This window comes from Poecilia mexicana, unplaced genomic scaffold (genome assembly GCF_051168715.1).
Source record: "Poecilia mexicana isolate PSO_F unplaced genomic scaffold, ASM5116871v1 scaffold_23, whole genome shotgun sequence".
In the NCBI taxonomy this organism is placed as follows: Eukaryota; Metazoa; Chordata; class Actinopteri; order Cyprinodontiformes; family Poeciliidae; genus Poecilia; species Poecilia mexicana.
Window position 1 is genome coordinate 14,904,620 of NW_028263392.1, and position 21,821 is coordinate 14,926,440.

The window sequence follows — 21,821 nt, forward strand, 5'->3', positions numbered from 1 at the left end:
CTCCATTGACACCAGATATTTTTAAGACGGATATTTTGTTTTCTACTGTTTGAAGTTAAATCAGACTAAACTTTCTTGCTTTGGATTAGTTAGAATTAACAAAATCATTTCTATTTGCTAAACGACTGAAGACTAAGCAGGATCATTTTTTTAAAGTTTTTTTGTGTCTTTCTATGTATATTTAATTTGATATTAACAGTAATAAATATCACATAACAGTAGGGCTGAAATGATTAATGATTATTTGTATTTTTTAAATGCATTTCTTATATTGTTTAGAACAAGGCTAAGTGGGTAAATGAAAAATTAGCAGAATGTGCCCATTTTTAATTTGATTAATCGTCGGAATAACCGAATAATCAGTAATTAAAATAATTTAGTTGCAGCTCTGTATAATAGTTTTTTGTTTGTTTGTGTTGTTTCTGTGTCCAAAAGTTTAAAACTTGCGTTGAAAAGTAATTTTACAGTGGGGAAAAGTGAAGGAACGCTGTCTGACTGGTGACGTTTGGTTTGCAGAGAACGTCCTACCTCACCCAGCACAGAAGAGGCCATTCAGGGGATGCTGTCCATGGCTGGTCTGCTGGAGGAGGCGCCGTCGCCGCAGGATTCCTGGTGGGCCGGTTCGACCCAACGCTCGCTGCAGGGGGCCAAGAGCCCCATGGACAGCCAGGGCAACAGCAGCAGCGAGGCCTGGGACAATCACGGGCTCCCCAGCCCCAATACGGAGTACCAGTACTGTGACCCCTCCATGTCTCCGCCGCTGCACCCTTCCAAGAGGAACGCGCCCAACCCTCCACCCATCAGCAACCAGGCTACAAAAGGTTTGGCAGTCAGACTGCTCACTCTTAACAGAGAAATATTATACAAAAGTCACTTTCTGAATGTTTTTATACCTCCAATTTTAGCTGCTTATAAAAACAATCCAAGTGCTTAAAAAAAAACCCACCTAGCCGTTTTTTGTCAACAACTTAACATTTTTTGCTGTGTGGAAAATCAGCCATTTCAAAAACTTACGGAATGTTGCGTCACATTCTACTGGCACTGCCCGTTGCCTAGCAACCCCAGCAGAGTTCCGCCCGTCGCCTAGCAACGCAAGTGGAACTCCAGCACATTTGGCCAGCTGGTTTTACTGCTGTTTGCGTTGTACAAACTTATATACTAAAAACACTAAATCTGACAAAGTATTTCTGTATAATTTCTAGTGCAAATATCTTAATACACTTAAAATAAGACTGAAGTAACTTTTCAGCAAGATGTAGGAGTTTGTTTTAAGTCAATAATTCCTTAATATTAATTTAAAAAGTACTAGTATCACAGGTAGATTATTTAATTTACAACATGGGAAAAATATATTGTTACAAATGAAATAATCTGCCATTTTTAATCAATATTAAGGAAATATTGATTTAAAGCAAACTAATATATCTTGCTCAAAAGTTACTTTTGTCTTATTTGAAATGTAACATATTTGTAGGAGGAAGTAGAACAAATGTACTTGGTAAGATTTTGGTTTTGCAGTGTGTAATGTTTTTTTTTTTCTCATTTTTATTCACAATTCAATTATTATGTTCATTTAGCATAAATTCTCCCTCATACCTTCTGCCACAAGCTCTTTGAGTTTTTTGTAGCTTTCCAGTCATAAAATTGTTCATTTTGCAGAATAATTTTTATTTATTATTTGAAAAGCACAGATTCCAACCTAATAAGGAAAGTAGATCTAAGAACATGTTAATGGTGCTTTTACTGCTGTTTGTGGAAATCAGTGCAAAGAAATATTTCTTATATTTATTAAATCTGTTTTTAAACACATTAACTGGTTACTTTTTAATTTATCATTAAAGCTATTAAGAGCTGTAGGTTATAGATTGGTCTGCTACACTTTTAGTGTAAAATATGGTGGTGGCAGCATCATTCTGTGGTAGTTTTCCTCAGAAAAAGGGGCTAAATACAGATTTTTTTTCTTCCACTTAGCAATAATTTAATTCCTAAAAGAAATATTTAAGTTTTTGTGTAGTTATTATTACTATTGTGATAAATATTACAAAAAAATTGTAAAATTGCTAGTTTTCATTGATGCATCTTAAGTGTGTGTGTGTGTGTGTGTGTATATATATATATATATATATATATATATATATATATATTTTTTTTTTTTTTTTTTTTTTTAATAGTTTGGTTTTATTATGTTTTTTGTTGCTTTTTTTGCAGGTAAAAGGCCCAAAAAAGGAATGGCAACAGCCAAACAGAGACTCGGCAAGATCCTCAAACTCAACAGACACAGTCGTGTTTTTGTTTGACGCGCTTCCTGAAACTTCAAACTCAAAGAAGAGAAAAGATAATTTGCCATCAGTTCTCAAAGAAGTAAAAAAAAAAGAGAGAAAAGAAAAGAGAGAAACTTTTTGTCACTTTTGTGCCGGAGAAAAGACAAATATGGAGACGACCGCAACGGACCGGATCTGAAAACACGCTCACTGTGCATGCTGAGGAGACAGGGTATTGAGTTTGAGCAAATCTTCACAGGAAAATAATAAAAATTAAAGCACACTAAGAACAAAAAAGAGAATTTTCATGTGGATTAAATTGAAGTTTCAGCGGGGATTCGAGTCCAAGAGAACCTGCGATGAGCTCGGCAGGTTGAAACGTGGTGCTTCGAGGAATTAAAAGAAAAAAAAATGGAGGTGGCGACGAACTGAAATTTCAAAATGGTGCTTCTTGTTTTGTATTTTTCTTCCACTCGTGCTTTCCTTCCTCCCTCTTTTTATCTCAATCACACCAGCAATAATGACTTAGGAGCGAGAGGAGAGGTGGAGAGCGGGAAGAGAGCGCTGCCTCTCAATTTGTTTTCAATAGGATTTAACTTTAATTTATTTCTCATTTTATCAGTTTCATTTTCAATGTGTTTATGGATTATGTATTTATTAATTGAAAGAATTGATGATTTTATTATGAAATGACCATGAAACCTTTAGTTTTGAGGGTTTTAAGAGGTTTTTCTTTTCTTTTTTTTAACCTTTAAACATTTTTGTAAATGTGGATGTTTTTAGTCTTGAGTAGCAGTTGACCTTCGACCTTTCTAACTTTCTGTCACAAATCTTTTCCTTCTGCGGTTGACTTGAGCCTGTGTTGATTCCCGTCTCTTCCCAGTGATTTTTGGGCGATGTGTGAGTAGAGACTTAGGTTAGGTTTATTTCTTTCACGTCTTCACCTGAACATTCTCAGTTAGTGCCACTTAACTTTAATTAGCAAAAAAAACCTAAATATCTGAGCCACTGTGGTCGGTACAAAGTACTTTAGTAGTTTTCAGACCCCTTGAACTTCTCCTTTTTGTAACTTTAAAGAAAATGTATGATACACCGAGGTAATAGTAGAGAAAAATGTAGAATATTAGTTCTGCGTTCCAAGCAAATAATTTAAAATCGAATTAGTTTATTGTTGCTCCCATTAGGGGGCTACAGGGGGCTGAGTAATGCGCCAGAGGGGATTCCCATAACTGAAATTATACACTCTTCTTTCTTTATTCAACATATTTATTGTTTTCAGCAACAGTTCCTTCCTTTTTTATCTAATAAATGTAAAGATAAAAATTCATAACCTCAGCATGATTCTGCCACCACCATAAATCCCCCCAGTGTTCAGTTCAGGGTGGAGTGCAGTGTCAGTTTTCTAACAGTTTCTTTTTTGTTTGTTTGCACTAATTAATATAAGAATATATTTTAATTAGTTTTATGTTTGCTAAAAACTTGAGTCCCACAGCATCACTCTGCCACCTCCATATTTCCCAGTGTTCAGTTCAGAGTGAGCTGCATTGTTGGCTTTCAGTCACAAGCTTATATTTATCTTTTTGACTACTTCACATATAAAATAGGAAACATACACTTTTAAATACATGTATATTTGTTTTTGGCTACAAACTATTAATTCCCACAGCATGATACTTCCACCACCTTGCATTTTTCACTGGAGGTGCTCTTTTCAGTTAAAAGTGGTGTATTTATTTTTTTTTACAAATTAATATTTTGGGGCTAAAATAATATCCACAGCATGATTCTGCCACCACCATGCTTCACAGTGGAGTCACTATTTAGCTCAGAATGGTGAGCAGTATTGGTTGTTTTTAACGGCAATTAAAATGAGAATTTAAAAAATAGGCCAACTCTGATTCCCATAGCATGATTCTGCCACCACCATGTTTCACAATGTAGACTATTCAGCTCAGATTGTGTACATCTAGTTTTTTCCCCCAATATATTCTATAAATTAACCATTTTTAAACATGGCAACTAATCAGATTCCCTTAGCACTATGGTGCCACCACCAAGTTTCGAAGTAGAGATTGTGAATTTGGTGAATTAACTTTATTTTAGGGAAGAAGTTGGGGTTTGTTTTAACTTAATGTAAAAAAAGGGATTATGCAATGCAATACTTCAGGTTTGTCATGTAAAAACTATAGTTTAAATTTAGTGGTTTTAAAGTGATAAAATGGGGAAAAGTTCAAGGGGTAGAAACACTCAAAGTGTTCAGAAAAACGAGGAACCTCCGATGGGAATGAGTGAGTATTGTTTTTATTTTAAGTACCAGTGATGTTGTGAAACGTGAGCAGTTCTTCACTCTCAGGGAATGATGCCATGGACATTAACCTCCGATTAACCACCAGCCACATCATCACGGATGCAGACAGGACGCTCTCAGCTCTCCCAGGACTTTCAGGAAGTCCTGCTTCCGAGAAGCTGAGGTTTGTTTTCATATTTCCAAAAAAAAAGAAAAAAAAGTAAAAATAACCTCCATTTTGAGGTTTTTCAGGTTGCTGTCACTAGTCATTGTATCTTCTGGTGTTGTCCCTCAAACTTCCAAGTTGTGTTCAGCTCAGTGTTACTCATTCATCACCTTCCTGGAGTTGACCCTTGACCTCATCAGTGAACTGCCATATAGCTTTAAGACCATTCTGTGAACAGTGTGAGGCTGGGAAAACTTCTCAGGTTGACCTACAAGTAACTGTGATGATCGCCAGGCTGATTCCCTACACTACTCTCTTAACTTTTTCAATTCTTTGCATGTCAAGTCATTTAAGAATAAAAAAGAAAAGAAAACGAGAGCTGGCCCGCAGGCAGGGTTTGTTTATAAGTTGTAGTATTCACACAGGATTTATCACCTCCCTCCTCTTCCTGCTTTTTTAAGCATTTGTGTTGTCGGTTCTTGCAAAAGATTGCTTCTGATTTGAAATCTACAAACACTGGCTAACTGTGACACTGTTGATGCGTTGCATTTGTTTCTGCATTTCAAAAATTGCTTGTAAATAAAACGAATGAAATAAAAACAAAACATGGGTGTCCGCGCTTTCTTAAGTCTTAAATTTATCTAAAAACAAAACGTTGGCAGCTAGCTAGTTTTTTTTTCTTTTTCCCAGTATTACAAGTTTAAGATCCCATTTCGAAAATTGCTTATCAAAATTAAAACGTCGTTGTTAAATTTTGACTGTATAAGACTATTTCATTTCGTACATTGTATTTCCCCCTCACGGGCCTTTTTTGTCAGCCACATTGGTTTGAATGGCGACACCCATGGGGACACCGATGAGGCTACCGCTGCTAGTTAGCAGCTAGCTATTTGTGTCTATGTATCGCTCGATGGCTGGACGAATTCCGCATTTTAAGAATTGCTTGTAAATTAAACTAAAATTCATAGATTTTTTTCTCTCATTTTAAATTATCTTGACATGATTATTTAATTCCGTGAAGTCTAATTTTTTTCTCGCGGGACTTTTATGTCGGGCAAATATTTGAGTCGCACTCGGACGTCTTCATTGAGGCTACCGTCGCCAGCTAGCTTGTTAGCTTTTTTGCATCTGTTATGGGTAAGTGCAAATTTGTCACCAGTTAGCTGGACGAAGTTCGTACATTTCAGTTGAGTCATAGATCTTGAATTCCATTAATTGTATTAAAAAATCTTTACATTTGAGTTGGCAAAACTCTGAATACTGCTGTTAAACTTAATTTAAGTCATAGGCTTCAGCCATCATCGTCTAACTTCTTTAACATGACGGTCGGATTTTATAAAATTTGTCTTTTGGAGAGAAATCGACCTGAAATTCAGTCAAGTTATTTTTGAAATGGGCCAAAATTCATAAATTTTAAACTACATATGACATTTTCTTACTGGAGTCTTTAACCCTTTCCAGACTTTGTTGTTAGTTTTGTTTTGCCTACTTCATGTCAGACAAGCTCAATTAAAGTAAAAAATCTTGACTCAAAAAATTTATCAGTTGTAATTTCACAAGAGGGGCAAGAATTTCTATAATATTTTGAGAATATCCCATCTATTTTCAAAAGTCTCCTTTCTTTAGTGGTTTTTTTAGACAAACAAGAGTTCTTCAACTCTAAACCAAACATTTTCTAGTTTTGTCAATTAGTAACTTGTTTTTTTAATTTAAGAATCAACAGAAAAGTGTAACTTAAAGATAACTTTATTATATGTACAACGATGACTTCAGAACATCTGCAGGATTTCTCGCAAAACTCCTTCAGTTTGTCATCTGCAAAAGAAATACGCTTGTTTAAAAACGGTGGAAACAATATTTACTTTAAAAAGAAGTGAATGGAATTTCTGAACCAAACTGAGGTTTATTTAAAACAAAGAGGAGCACCTTACTCCTCGTCATCCGGCGGGATGCCGAGCTCCTCGTCTGTCCACTTGGAGGCGTCAGGCCAGGGGAAGTGGCCCTGTAATTAAAGGTAAGAATTGTCTTGATTCAGTTGCAAAAACCCTCATCTGTCAACGTTACAGCAGAGCAAAGGCCTCAGCTTTTCACAACTGCTTCATTAGATAGTGAATTATTTTCCCTCCCACTGCAGGTTTACATCTCTGGAAATCAACATAACATGCAGGATGAGGTGAGTTTTTATTTTTATTTTTTAGGCAAACCACCTTGGTGATAATGGGACAAACCAATTATTTAGAGAGTCCAACTCATTTTCATTTTGGCCCATCAAGATCATGAATTAAATGGCTGATTGTATCAGAACCTATTGACTAAACTCACTAAACTGTTGAAATTCTAAATATCTGTGTTTGAAAATTACATCTTTAAATAATAAAAAAAATACATCACACAAAGTTTTTATTTATGCATCCCTCTGGAGTATACAAGGCCACATAAGAAGCTGTGGCGGGCCGGATTTGGCCCCCAAGCCTTCAGCTCGACAGAAGTTAGCATCTTCTTATATTTGACTAAATAGTTATGGTGGAAACCCTGCATTACATTGAATCAGCGACCTGACGGCATGTCACAGCCATTGCGCGTATAAAAAGAGTTCATTTCCGCCTAAAAACTAACATCTTGAGATAAAACTGAAATGATCTTAAAAAAAATTCAAATTCTTTCCAGACAATTTCTATTTTTTCTATAAAGCCTCCACCCAAAAATAACAGAAAAAAAATATAATCCATCAGTTTACCATAAATTTATGAAAATCACATAAAAAACCCAAAACAAAACAAACAAAGAAAAAACCATTAAGATCTCAGTTATGATTAAATTATAAAGTATATATTCTAGGTTGATTCTGCCTCACGTACCAGGATCGCATCTGGGTCGTGCCAGCAGTGCCAGAGGATCCAGAACCACATAGCTCCGCTGATGAACTCCGACTCGAACTTTTGCTTCTTGGTTAACTGTGGATACTGTCTGTACTGCGGCTCAATGTGCGGTCCGCCGCTGGCCCTACAACCGAAAAACAGGCGTTAAACGTCCGCAATCAACCAGGCTGCAACAATATATTGTTTATGTTCCTCCTGCGGATTTATGCTAACATATATTCGGGTAATTCTGCGGCTAGGCGAATGTTGTAGCTTAGCTTACTTTCTGCTGGTTATCCGTCCTGGGCCGTGCCTAAGCAGCCCGGTTCCGGCCCGCAGGACTCCGATCGCCCTTCCAAAGGAAGACATGATCGATAATATATTAAAACCCCGTCCAGTAAGGGGTTAGATGTGGACTAAATGCTCCCGAAGTCACCTTCCCTGTCTGGTCAATAAACGACCTCAGAACAACGTCAGCTCCGATTGGACAGGAATTGACGTCACCCTTTGTGGATTCGGTTAACACAGCGTCCTCTGTCGGTCAACAGGGGAAAAACAGCTTTTGCTGTAAAAACTTATTTTTCACAACATTGGGATAAAAATATAATGCCTGGGATGACGTATTAGGGCCACCTCAGATTGAAAAGAAGGATTAGTAGGGGCTTTTTTCCTAGTAAATTTTCAACTTTTCAAACTCAGAAATGTCCGTTTTTTGTTGCGCAAAAGATTCATCTCAAAATTAGATTTTTTTCTAGCTAATTGTCAACCTTTCAAGCTAAAAAGACCTCCCTTGTTTATTGTAGAAAATCTTTGAGATTAATCTAAAAATTTCTGAATTATTTTGGCAAAAGTTTACTCCTCTTTATTTATGCCGTCGTAAAAGCATAAATAATGTTTCATCCAAACATTATCAACCATTAGGTTGATAATGTATAGCTGGGTCTAAACAAACCTGTATAGCTGGGTCTAACTTCATATAGGGCCTACTCAATTATCAATCTACTGTAAGTTGCATAGCTAAAAATAATTTTGTTAGGGCCCACATCTTACTAATTTCAGTCCTGGGTACCGGAGTAATAAACCCAGCATTCCTAAAATCTATTCTGTATAATTGAGTCACTAATTGTTCAAAATAAATTGTTGACATCAAACTCTTATTTGATGTCAACATCAAATAACCTTATTTAAGGTAATTCTTGTTGTTGTCTTATTATAGAATGTTACTGTCTAGAAATGTGAGCAAAATGGCTTATTTCATTTGAAGTGACCTCAGATGCTTTGAGATTAAACTGAAAAATTAGAAACTACACCTCCATCAAGGAGCAGTCAAAATAATAATAAAAAACTATTATATTTTCCCTGTTTAAAGAGGATATGGACTGGAAATGTTTAATTAAATCATAGATGTCATTTTAAAATTATACCTAATTTAAGATTTTCATTGCAAACATTGCCAGTAATCACTTATCTTGTCCGCTAGATGGGGCTAAAGTTAAACTAATATTTACAGTGAATGTGGTGTCTGTTCAGTATGTTCCAACTATCTTTAACACTGTTAAGGGGAAAATTTGGTGTTTGTGTAACATAAAAATGGAACTGCTGGGATGATTTAATGTTTTCTGTCGTGTGTTGGACTTTCCCCATATCAGAGAAAATATTTATCTTCTCCACCAGCAAAGCTTAGGTAAAAAACCTGAAAAGCCAAATCATAAACTCAAGATCAACCTCTCGGTCTGAGGTCTTTCGGTTAAGAACAATCCAGCACGAAAACAGGAAATAACATTGTTTCGAGAACGCGCACGGCGCCGCCGCCCTAATTGGGGGGGTGAAAAAAAACTCGACGCCATCTTGTTTTAGGTCGAGATCCATCTTCACCAAATAAAAAGAAGGCTACATCTCATGATTTGACAGCTATCTCGTATATTTTGTGTAGACACACACGTTACCGACATAGCTGTTTTAAAAGGTAATTATTTTGAATGCTTTGTTCCTAAACGGACATTAATGTGACATTGTTAGCTAATGGCGCCTGGCCGTTAGTGCTCTCCGGTTGCGCCCCTCTCCCCTCTCAGCTCAGAGCCCGCCCACAAATACTAACTGCATGATGTCATCATAAACCAACCATTTCTTAAAAAAAAAAAAAAAAAAAAAAGACCGTTTTCATCACTCGCTTTCTTTCTTTCTTTCCTTCTTTTTTAAGGGACTACCACAATTCCCATATCCCACCATCAAGTCTTAACGTGAAGAAATCGAAATCATCTTCAAAAGAAGAAATAAGATGGCGATCGAAAAAAAATGCGTTCTTCTTTCCATGTAATTCGACCTGTGATGTCTGTGTCCTCAACGGCCGCACATTTCCGACTTTTAAACCGGAGCGAACGGACCGAGCCTTTTATACTGCTGCCGTCGTCCTCAAAGTTTGCGCGAGCACCAGCAGTTGCTGCTGTCTCGCAAAAAGGCGCATGCGCCAGTGGGTGCAGTTCAGGGTGGGGGAGGGTCGACGAATGGAAAGGATGAGAACATCCTCCCTGCACATATGATGTCAAAGGGATTTCTACATACACACTACTACTTTAGAGAGGTGCTCTGTGATTTTATTTTATGAAACCTTACTTTAAGTAATAGGGACTGGTAATACACATTTTACACAAAATGTAACTGAATAAATGTATTTAATTTTAGATTTCTGATCATGCAGTGGATGTCAGATTATACACACTCATTTAAAAGGCCAAATTTTGTGATGTAAAAAAAAAAAGAGAATTTACTTCCCCCCACCACACACACACAGTTCAACTGAAAAAACCCCCAACAAATTAAGCTCGTAGTAGGATAAAAATATCGAGCTACATGTCTATGTAAACTTACTTCAAGTCTAGCATTCTCTTTTTAGCAACAACTCCATGTGGATTTGTTGAATGGTTTCTTATGAATTTTTTCTTGTGGAGTCTATCTATTTGTTCACAATTTAATTTTATCCCATAAAACACTGCTCTTGTGTAAGGAGGTTACATAACAGCTTAGCCTTCTGCTGAGTTGTTATGGATTTGGGTGATCCTTTACAAGCCTGCTACTACTAGATTCAAATCCTAGTATTGTTTAATAAAAATCGACCGCAATAAATCTACCGCAATAAATATATTATGATGTATAATATAGAACAGGTAAAATGTGTGAAAAGAGCAATAGTAGGACTGGATCTCAAGTTTAGAAGGATTAATACCTTATTTTGTCTGTTTATTTATTTATGCGGTGTTGAGAAAATCATACATTCACATGTATATCACATTTTTATGTATGAACTTATAAGGTGAGTCTTCATTAAAACCAAGAAGACTGCCTGATTTTGTTTTGTTATTCTGTTCTTTCCATCCTTGGAGGGGAAAATGGGAAGCAGGAGAGGAAGCAGTTAATTGGTTTAAACAAAACCTCCTGATAAAAACATTCAGACAGCTGACTTCACTTTCAAAAGATTATCACTTGGATAATGACTGTTTAAAAACAGCACAAAGTACTCTGGAGTCTGATTTAAGCCATCAAAAACCATTTACTTAAAGTGAAAAATGCTAACTATTTTTACATTTAGAGTTTTTTATTACATCATAGTGTATTTTGTTGTTATAAATCATATTTTAATGATGGAATAAATCCATAATACATGGACCATAATTCAATGCTATGGAAGCTATGCTAAAATGAAAATTATTCTAAAATGTAAACTATGGTTAAGCTAAAACAGAAATTATGCTGAAGTTGTACTAAAATGGAAGTTACTCTAAAATTAACCTTGTGCTAAAGCGAAAGTTGCGCTAAAACTGAAGTCATGCTAAAAGGGAAGTTATGTTGTAATGCAAGTCATATTAAAGGTGCTAGCAGGACATGCATTGTGGCTTTTGGTGTTGTTGTGGGTTGTTGTTGTTGTGTTATGGGTTTTGCATTTTGTTGACCCTTCTAAGTCACCATATTATTCCACTTTAATCTCGGAGAAGAGTTTATTCTCATTTGTTTTTCAAACATTTTGACATAATTGAAAGTTTTTGCTTAAATTTTCTAAACTGGGGAATAAAGTTATGAAAGGCAAGGTAACATGGGTAGACAGTACAAATATAATCTACTCAGCAGCTCTATTTATCTAAATGAATACAGATTGAACGTTTTTATAAAAATAATTTGACGTGGTGTAGCTGAACAGAAAGACATCCTGGAGATTTTTTTTGAAGACTCGTTCTCGTGAACGCGCAAGGAGACCGATCACGGCGCCCCTGTCAAACGAGGAGTGTAGCCCCGCAGAATGTGGAGGCGGAGCCCGTTCGTGGGGGAGGCGGAGTCTCGGGAGTCCTGGCAGGGCCGCCATTTTTTGCACAGGGAAAAGAGACTGGTTTTGAAGGGATCTAATTTCTAAAAGTCGCCGTTGACTGGGGCTCTAAGGCTTTTTCTAACGGTTTCGAGTCCATTTTTCGCTACATTTGAGGAGCCCCAACGTAAAACAACTGGCGCGCATTTTCTTCAGAAACAGGAAAAGGAACCTTGAGAGAACACGTCTGAATACAAACATTTTAAACCTAGGCTAGGAATCCGCAGTGTGTGTACTGAAGTATTGTTTTGGTTGTGGAAGCTGCGACTGGGGTCTCACCCAGGTCCCCATATTCGCTATTCAAAGCCTCCAGAGTGGACTTAAAAAGGTAAGTTAACTGTATTATGTGGCGATTATAGATTAAGGTTAAATGAAGCCTGAACGTGTATTGTTGTCTATAGTTAGCTAGCATGGTGTTACCTGCTAACATATCAGCTGAGAGTAGCCTGCTAACTTGCTCTTGAACCTTAGTAAATCAGAGTATCTAAGTGCTGAGTTTATTTCGCTTGTTTTATGGTGAGCAAACCTTTAAAACTCTTACAAAAGACCATCAATTTCTACTAAAATCATGAAGTTGTCAAGCCAACTGTCCACTTGCTAACTAGCGCATGCTACTATCTCAAATTAGCTTGACACAAACCGAATAAGGCTTTGACTTCTCGTTTATAGCGTAGTGATGCACTACACCACCGGCAAAAAAGAGTAAATATTATGTAGAAGTCATAAACAGATTACAATGACAAGCGTTTGCAAAGTTAGAGCAGGGTTAATAATACTAATTTGGAGTAACGTAACATGAAAACGCTACATTACATTGATCTGTCCACAATCAAAACTCTCCATTGAGAACATTAACACTTCTCAATGTCTGTTGGAAAACCCGTCGTATGCTTTCCGATCAGCGGCCACACATGAACAGATGTGAAGTGGGAGTCACTCGGGTGTTTTAGTTTGACATGCTGACACTGCGGGCCATATTGCGCACAGTTTTATTCGCTTTTGTGTACATACATTAAATATGGGCAATGCGAGAGTCTATAACCCCATTGACCGACCGCGTTTTAGAGGAAATCTCCACCTCGCTTGCATACTAAATTAACCAGCTGGATTTTCGTCTGTCATATTTGCAAATAACCCAGTCTCATTACATCTAACCTCCGATTGTAACCTTCATTTGATTTTAATTGCACAGAATTAGATTACCTCAATGCAGATTATTTATTTTATATATAGAGCAATCTTGCAGCCATATTGTGATCCCTTACACTACAGAGTGCAACACCCTTTATTACCATGCCGTTATATTGCTCTACATTTGATAAAAACCTGTCAACAAACGCGCCTGCTCGTTTTATTATGTTACAAACGTAGTATTAGTATTTAAAGAACTAACTAAGCGCTGCTTTTTGGAGTTGCCTCGCCTTACAGTATCATTTCCGTTCAGAAAAAAACTACAAAACCACCGCTCAAATCCGGAGAACAATGAGCCTTTAGATAAACCGATATGTTTAGTTTATGTCCCAGGCAACTTAGAGCAAAGCCAGTTGTTGAAATACCTTAAATGCTCAGGGTTGCATTACAGTCCCTCCTTAGTTTTGGATTCATAGCCGAAGCAGGATAAATAAAACCTCAAGCAAACGCATTATAGAAAACGGATATTTTGCGACTTTGGAGCTCAGATTGAGGTTTTAGTGACTTATTTTAGAGTTGGTGTGTGTTGGGATCAAACGCTGCAGCCATGGGGGAGGGGATATTCCATTTAGGTTCTCAATAAGCATCTCTCTTAGTCATCCTGTGCCCTGCCGCTTCTTTTCTGCACGCCCTGGCACTGATTACCGCATATAATGTTCAGTCGGCTTTGGTAGCCTGCTTGCTGATGTCGTCGGTCTTTCCTGTCTGTGACGACCCAAGCATTAATCCACTTCTGTCTACGCATTATGCTGTTAGCTTCCGTTAGCTCGGTTGTTGCGTTATGGCCGTAACGACCAAATATTTCCGTTTTTACCTCCACATTCTTTTCGTTTAATCGACTAGAAAAATACTTTTTTGTTGCTTTGGTCGCCGTTGTACCAACAGAAAAAACGTTAAACATCAAATTTCAAGAGGCTAATCATATAGTACTAATAATAATGCTGGGCCTTGCGTTAACTGGCCGTGCGTTTCGACGGATTCACAACAGCTCTAGGCGGTTAACAACACAGAAACTGTACCGAGAGAGTGACACTTGGAGCAGAGTGTGTGAGAGTTGATTGAACGCATTCTTGGGGGGATTTTTCTTCCCACGGCGAGGCTCCCCTGGCTACACGCCGTCCTGAGAAAAGCGCTCTGAAAATGGCGACATGCACCAGGGTGTTGTGGTAACATAATAGCAACGTTGTACCCTCTCCACACCCCTATCGGCAGGACTGACTGCAGCGCCGACACACTCGCAGAAAGGCAACTGCACAACACATGATTATTTATTTCAGTTCAGGATAAAATAACGTGGAAAAGACACTAAATCCATCTCAAACCAAATTACTAAACACGTTGCGTCATTTTTGTGTGTTATTCCTGGCTTTAAATCATGTAATATGATGTTTTTAGTTGGTTGATATTATAGGGAAAAGCATCTGTCAGGAATAATCCATAATAATTACTTCTAAGCAATCAGTTGCGGTTTGTTTTCTTCATTAAGCTGCTTGTCATCTTCTGTAGTGTAAAATGACTTCACCTGATATTTTACTTAAGCCCTTGTTTGAATAAAGATCTCCTGTGATCAGTAATCCGATATGCTTAATATGCAGGTGTCTTATCTGCTAAATTTTGTGTGTGCATTTGCAAATAAATTAATAACTTTACATATTTCCTGTAGTAATGTTTCTTTTTCTCTGCTGCCGTCGGTCACAACCATGTATTGGGTGGCAGCAGCATGACACAGAGGAAACGGATAAGATGCTCAAATTAAAATATAATTTTCAAGTAGAAAAGTATTGTATATAAAATGTCTTTGCATATTTTGTGCAAATGAAGATGTTGAGTATAAATAGATATTCTGTTCAAAATGAAAGCAATTATATCATGTGTATATATCTTTTACATGTTTTATTTTTTGTAAAAAGCCATATTTTGCCTCACTTTGGCCAATGCCTGCCTGTGATGTTTAGAAATCAAGTTGGAGTTTGTAAACGCACATTTATACGTCTCCATTCATAAAATGTAACATAGCCGCTCTGTGAAATCTCATTTACACACCGTAATAAAAAACTCAGTGGAGTTTCAGGCTGCCTGTTTACCTGTTCGACTTCATCTATATGCAGCCAGCGATTATTTGAATAATCAGTTATTCAAACAAGTAATCGAATAAAAATAATTTGCCACATTCTGCAGATTTTTAATTTCACCAGATTTAGATTATTATATTCAATATTAGAAATGCATAAAAATACAAATGAACATAATTCTCCTTTAGAATCACTCCTTTAGTGAACACCTCATTATTTGTACATTAATTAACAAATTCTTGCATTAAGCGATTAATAATTAGATAAGCAAAAGATGCTTACATAATTTGAACCAGGTGAAGCTAAAGCTATGCCACTCTAGGAGTATTTACTTCGTTTTTTATTTTTAATCTTAAATGCAAAATTTTTATATTTGTACAGTTTTTGCTTAATTACTGCACTTTCTTTCACCAAATTGAATTTTTTTCCTGTATACGACCGTTAACAATCTATTGCTAAATTAGTTGCCAATTATTTCAATAACTGATTAATAGTGATTAATCGTTTCAGCCTTTATACCTGGATAATGAGGCCTCAGCATTAAACACAATCAACCTGTTTATGCTTTTCAACATAAGTTGTCAACAGTATGTCCGAAACAGAAGCAGGAACAACTAAAAGCGTAATAAGCAGTGAAGCCAGAGTCAGTTTCAAGTCATTTAATGAAGTTAAGTGGTTGCTGCTTAGTGTCTGATGATACTCTGACCTTTAACACACAACATCCCAAAACATTTCTCTCTCTGTTTGAAGACTCGCTGCTCCTTTTGGTTTATGGCAGCACAGGTAGTGATGAGTACCTGGATGGATTAAAGTTAGCCTGATGGCCATGTGCATGATGCCGTGTGTGTGTGTGTGTGTGTTTTGTTTGTTGTGTTAACAAAGACGGAGAGCGGAGGCGTGGTGCCTCTCTTGTCATAGCGACAGAGCGGGTGGTGTGGATTCATGGCAGTCTCAGATGACACAGCCTCCTTTAAGCTTAGCTGCACTCTAAGAAGCTCATAGTATCAAAAAGCCGGCCTGTAAGCAGGAAGCTGCTCCTCTTCCTCCTCTTCTTTTTCCTTTTCTCTACCTTTAATTGATTGGAGAAAAAGATGAAGAAATGAGACGAAGATGACATCTGGTTCTTTATTGACTTATTGATAAAACTGATAAATTCAATCCGAAAGCTTTTATGCTTCGTCTTAACGCAGATGATAAACTTGGGGTGTCCAAAGTGTGGCTCAGGGGTCATTTGTGGCCCTCTGGAGGATTTTTGGCGGCCCCCTGACCTCAGTTCTATTGGTTGATGCAGATGTTCACTTTTTCATCTTTTAAGACATTTTCTTTTACAAATAATGTCTTAGAGACAAAAAGTAAGAAAAAAAAAAGATGCAATAAAATTGTAAAGTTTATTAATTGTTTTTAATTTTGTTTTTGTTTCTTGTAAACAAGAACTTGGATCTAAATGAGACAACCTGTATAAATAAAGGTCAAATACAAATAAAATAAAAATTAGTGTTGAAAAATAAATTAACTACAAAGGTGTAGTAGGGCCATTCTAACTAAATGCAATATAATTAAATAAAAAGAAGGTAAAGTCATAAAACTACAAGAATAGTCATATTTATTCTTAGTTTTATGACTATTCTCATTTTTTAAAAATTTGCGTAGCCCTAATACTGTTTAGTTTTGTTTTTTTGCGTTCACCTTAATTTTGGATTAACCAGAATTATTGACCTGCTTTTACTCAAAAGCAAATCTTACTGCCCAAATAAAAACCAAAAAAATATCAACACCCCAAAAATATGAATACCAATGCAATCTAGCAACAGCTTTATGTTTTGTATCTGTTTTCTACAAAAATCTATTCAAACATTTTGTAAATTTCAATGAAATTTGCATTTTTTAGTTTATTTTTGCACACATAAATTAAAAAAAGGCATAAAAGTTTGTTTTCAGCTCAACCATTTCACCCCACCACTGCAGTAAATGCTTCTCTCTGAAACAGTGACGCCTTTCTGTGTGTGTAGACTCCCCTCACCATGTGGGACTAACCCGGGTCGCCGTTTCCCTGGTCTCTGGTGGTCTCACAAGTGTGGTGCCCAGACCCCAGAGACCCGCAGAGTCACATGGCCTCCCAGCTGGGAAGAGGAGCCGGGGCTCAGGTGACCTGTTGTTGTGCTGCTAGCTGGGCCATAACAGATCCCTCCTTTTTTAAACTAGCTAGCAGGTGGCTTTTTAAAAAAAAAAAAAAAAAAACCCTTTCTGTTGCTGCAGTGACGTTTCATTGGCATTGAGAAAAAAAGAAAGAAAGTGTCAGCCTTGGTGATGTAACACTGCAGTCCAGGCGTAAAAATTGATCAGGAATCACTGTTGTAATGTATCCTGAGTGGCTGTTGCTGTTGTTTTCCCCTCCCTTCTTCCATGCACACATAGCTCAGATCTTAGCTGGTGGGTTCTGTGCATTCTCCAAATGCTGGAGCCCGGCACTGGCTCCATGTTGTCCTCTAATGACAACAGCGCTCTAAATCGAGTCAACAAAGACTTATAACACCTCACAGGTGCATTTACTGTGATATATTTGATGTAACGCACATTACTCAGTTTTAAAAGGTTCAGAGGCGGGTAGAGTATCCAGAAATTGTACTGAACTAAGAGTAGAGATACTAAAGCATATTTTTACTCAAGTAGAAATAAAAGTAGCTATCCAAACTCAAGTAAGAGTAAAAAATTATTTGGTAAAAAGTCTGCTCAAGTACTGATTAACTGATCAAATGATAAATTATTTAATATTTAAAAATTACATCATCAGACGGACCAAAATATAAAGTTAAGATAAACTTTTAGGGGTGCACTGATGCAAAATTTTGGGCCGATATTATTATAGCTGTTATGGCCAATAACTAATATTTACCAATATTGTATGTATTTTACTGCCTTTTCGACACCTTTGAGGGAAAAATACCAGAAAGAGATTAAAATAAATGTCAGTTGTTCATATCAGCCAAGTTTTAATTAGCTGGCCGATATCGATATATTAAAAAAAATCACTAATATGATTCGATACCAATGTTGGTTCCAATATATTGTACATCTCTACAAATCATTGTCACTCAGAAACTGACCCAACGAGAAGTATTCTATTTTAAATAACTTCTTTAAGGCTCAAAATTACAAAATATTTTGTCATAGTATGAAGGCCATGCTCACAAAATTAAAAAATTAAATAGAACAGAGAATAAAATCAAAATAATACAAGAAGAAAGCCACAATATTGTGATTTAGATACTGGTAATATGACATTATTCTGCTAATATTGATATTATTATCAAAATATTATGATTTTATTCTCATTATTTCGACTCTATTCTCATACAGTTTTATTCTCGTAATTTTACTACTTTATTCTTGTAGTTTTATTACTTTATTCTTCATTTTTTAATATGTACCCAATAATCCGTTTATCTTACAGCTACAACTTAAATGTATTTTGAAGAGAATTTTATAACGTAGAACACAAAGTAATGGATCATAATCATAATACACACTTCAATGTCACAAAGTTGAGGACAGAGTTAATTACTAAAGTAAAATAACAATAAACTGCTATATATCAGATTTTTTACTCGTTTCTGCTCCAGTAGCTTGCTGCCATGAGCGGACGAATGTGTGCATGAATGACTGGATGTGGATTAAAGCTCTTTGGGGTCCTCTGGACTTGATGAAACGCTACACAAGCACAAGGTATTTACCATCAATAAAATGATAGAAGACATGTTTTAGCTCCTGCCGTTAGCTTAGCTGCCATAATCTAGTACATAACTGATGCACAGAAACTAAAAAACACTTCTAAGCTTCACAGAAATAACTTTATACAAGGTATTTAATAAACTAAATTAATAAAATATGGTTAAAAATCAGATTTTTCGCATGTTTCTCAATGTAATTTAGATGATAAACATAAAAACATCTTTACAGAGCAGAGCTGTAATAAACGGCCGCCTCTTGTAAAAACATTTAAACTCCTGCTTCACTATTGGTTTAATTTGTAGTGGTTTAATACAAAGCCTCTTATTTCGAACTCTTGCTTTAAACGTGCAGTAACACATTTATCTTTCTCATAAAGCAGAGTTAGAGTGCAGATGGAAACCCCGGTTGCCGTGGGCAACCCTGATTGATGAAGGCAGATGTAACGTAACAGTGAAAAAGAAGGCCAGACCTTGATCAGCTTCACTCGACTTAACAAATTTAATCATTAATTCACACACAGAAAAGAAGAAAAAATCTGGGATAAAACTGTCACTTTCATACAGAAGAGGATTAGAGCCACTGGGAAAAAAAAATAATCCTGACTTTTTGTTTTTCTCAGAATTCTGACTTTTTTAATCTTCTAAAATCAAAAGTCAGAATTCTGAGAAAATTATAAACTATTTTTCTTAATGGCACTAAAATTCTTCCATACTTTCTCAAGAATTACAAAAAAATTATTTGCATCTTTCAGTTCATTTCCCATGTATAAAATAAGCTTAAGTGGCCATTTTGTTTTTTCCTATACATTTTTGGAATAATCGATTAATTGATAATCATTAGTTGCAGCCCAAATTTAAAGTCTATATTTATATATTTTTACATTTTATTGAAATCTGATTTCAGTCCAGATTTGTCTCAAATGGAAAGGTTGCTGTGCCTGTACGGGGGGAGTGGCGGTCCGGTCCGCCACCCAGGGTCGTCCCCGGTTGCGCCTGCGTAGCATCACCTCCCCCTCCGCCTAATCGACGAGCTCTGGTGATTTCTAAAGCTCCCCAATTCATTTAGCGAGCAAATGAAAACAGAAAGGTGGACGAACGTGTAAACCACTTCCATCTTGTTGCTTCTTTTACAAATGTTTTGTTTCTTTGTTTTGCTGTTTTAGCCGCCCTCTTACGCCTGTTCGCTCCCCTCCACACCCCACCTCCCCGTAACACAGGCGGATTTAGCCGAAGGTGGCTTTAAAAGGTCCCTGTTGCAACTGTCTGCGACGCTCCCCTTCCCCTCTGCTCTGCATTACTGTTTCAGGTTTATTTAGGAAGTGCAGAGAGGAGGGAGAGGAATCCGTCTGGGCGGGGTGACCAGGCGCAGGAGGGGGCTCTTTGCTTTTCTTCCCCATTCTGGCTGCATTTCTCTGAGGTGATGGGCAGCTCTCCTAGAGGAAGTGGGAGGAGCAGACGCAGTTGGGCTCAGATTTACTCAGGAATGTGGCTGCTCTGTACTTTGTTTTTCTTTTTTTTTTTTGTCAGTCAGGCTCGGTTTGTGCTTTGCTTTAAAAGCCTCGCGCACCGAAGAATGTTTGAGAGGTTCCAGGCTCAACTTTCTATACAGATTTTTGCAGAAAAGAAACACAAACAAGCCGACTCGAGGCAAATAAACATAGTCAACAATATGATAATCTGTTATTTTGCTTTATGTAAACATCTGAGCCCAAATAAAAACACAGGAATGGAAATACAATGACGCTCTGGAAAAGTGTGTGATTTCATTCAGTGGTCTGGAAAAAGAGAACAGTCTGGATAATATTAATATTTCCAGAGATGGAAATGCGTTACAGTGGAAGTGCATTTTTGGAAAAGTGATCCGACTCAGTTGGATTGTGAGTCTGAGATTTTTATTTCTAATAACTGCACAGTAACTTCTGCTGTAGTCTTTTTTTATCACTTTAATAACCTTTTTTGTGTGAACCTTTACGCCTGATGCAGTCTTTATTGTCTTTGCGAGACTATTGAGGCTGCTTCTGTTTGATTTTATTCTTCTGTTTTGAATTCTCCATCAGTTCAACCATCCAAATATCTCTGTCAGTACATCCATTTATTTAACTTTCTGTCCATCTTTCCATAAATAAACTCAGACACTGGAGATGTATCTCTAAAAAGGTTATAATGTGACATTTTAACCTAGAAACTGTAGTGGAGAAAGTGTCTTTTTATTGTATATTTATGTCTGTACTTGCGTAAATAGTTTTTATGAGTTTGTTTTGCCCTTATTTTTACAGAAACACCCCACATATAATGTATGGCTAAATTTTACTGAATTTGAACTGGATGAAGCTAAAATGCCTCTTTAGTTTACAGCTGTTGTTTCAGAAAACGTGCTTTTTTCAGTCCGAATACTTCAGTTAACGATTAATCGATTACCGAATTAATTGATGATTATTCCAGTTAGTGATTAATCAAGATTAATTGTTTTACCCTGGTTTGGAGTTGACAGCTGTCATATCTGAAACATTTCTGATTTAGAGTCGTGCTGCTCTGTTTACTCCCGCCTGAATTTTCTCAACTTTTGCGATGACTAAAGTTTTTGATCTTGGTGTTTTTGCTTCCTCGAAAGTCACACTGTGGATTCACTCTTCTTGACGTGCTTTTGTGGCATTTTTCCCCTTACAGTGAGCGATTAGCTGCATTCCTCCCTCTCATTACCCAATAGGCATGCGGGGGCAAGCAGACGTTCCCGGTTTGTAACCCCTCTCACCCCGTGTGCATGCTCCCTGAGACGTGATCTGAGCCTTTGTTTGGTCACAGTTTGCCTGGGCAGGCGGAGGTGTGACCTCCAGCCTATTTTGTCTCAGCATCTGTCCCTCCCTCTAATCCTGCTTATCAACAGAGCTGTGTGCATCAGGGGCA

The 21,821-nt window shown here is 37.0% G+C and overlaps 3 protein-coding genes across 9 annotated transcripts in view; 2 read left to right on the plus strand and 1 right to left on the minus strand.

The window, feature by feature from the left end:
* The window catches only part of kdm7aa (lysine (K)-specific demethylase 7Aa), a 30,741-nt gene extending 25,422 nt beyond the window's left edge, over positions 1-5,319 (plus strand). Inside the window, exons 17-18 of the mRNA XM_014998497.2 lie at positions 517-821; positions 2,209-5,319. Of these exons, the coding sequence (XP_014853983.2) occupies positions 517-821; positions 2,209-2,297 (394 nt within the window). The 3' untranslated portion in view covers positions 2,298-5,319. The remainder of the gene's footprint in view (positions 1-516; positions 822-2,208) is intronic.
* Positions 5,320-6,442: 1,123 nt separating this feature from the next.
* On the minus strand, positions 6,443-8,065 carry ndufb2 (NADH:ubiquinone oxidoreductase subunit B2). Of its 2 annotated transcripts, none has more exons than XM_014998503.2 (4): positions 7,856-8,065; positions 7,573-7,717; positions 6,646-6,716; positions 6,443-6,529 (listed from the first exon to the last, which is right to left on the minus strand). In XM_014998503.2, exons 1-4 carry the CDS (start codon positions 7,939-7,941, stop codon positions 6,526-6,528), a joined length of 306 nt encoding a protein of 101 aa, XP_014853989.1. In that variant the 5' UTR covers positions 7,942-8,065; the 3' UTR covers positions 6,443-6,525. The 2 variants fall into 2 exon arrangements, with proteins under 2 accessions (XP_014853989.1, XP_014853988.1); XM_014998502.2 differs by having other exon boundaries at positions 6,641-6,716; positions 7,856-8,064.
* Positions 8,066-11,927: 3,862 nt separating this feature from the next.
* Positions 11,928-21,821, plus strand: part of kmt2e (lysine (K)-specific methyltransferase 2E) — a 38,167-nt gene continuing 28,273 nt past the window's right edge. For all 6 annotated transcript variants that reach the window (XM_088003297.1, XM_088003299.1, XM_088003301.1 and 3 more), the window contains exon 1: positions 11,928-12,254. The gene's annotated coding sequence lies outside the window, so the exon portion shown is untranslated. The remainder of the gene's footprint in view (positions 12,255-21,821) is intronic.

Bases quoted from the DNA above. Each gene is read 5' to 3' on its own strand.
- ndufb2 (XM_014998503.2), bottom strand. From the start codon at position 7,941: ATGTCTTCCTTTGGAAGGGCGATCGGAGTCCTGCGGGCCGGAACCGGG. The intron at 7,718-7,855 runs GTAAGCTAAGCT...TTTCGGTTGTAG, and splicing joins GGACGGATAACCAGCAGAAA to GGCCAGCGGCGGACCGCACA. The intron at 6,717-7,572 runs GTACGTGAGGCA...CTTTAATTACAG, and splicing joins ACGACCCAGATGCGATCCTG to GGCCACTTCCCCTGGCCTGA.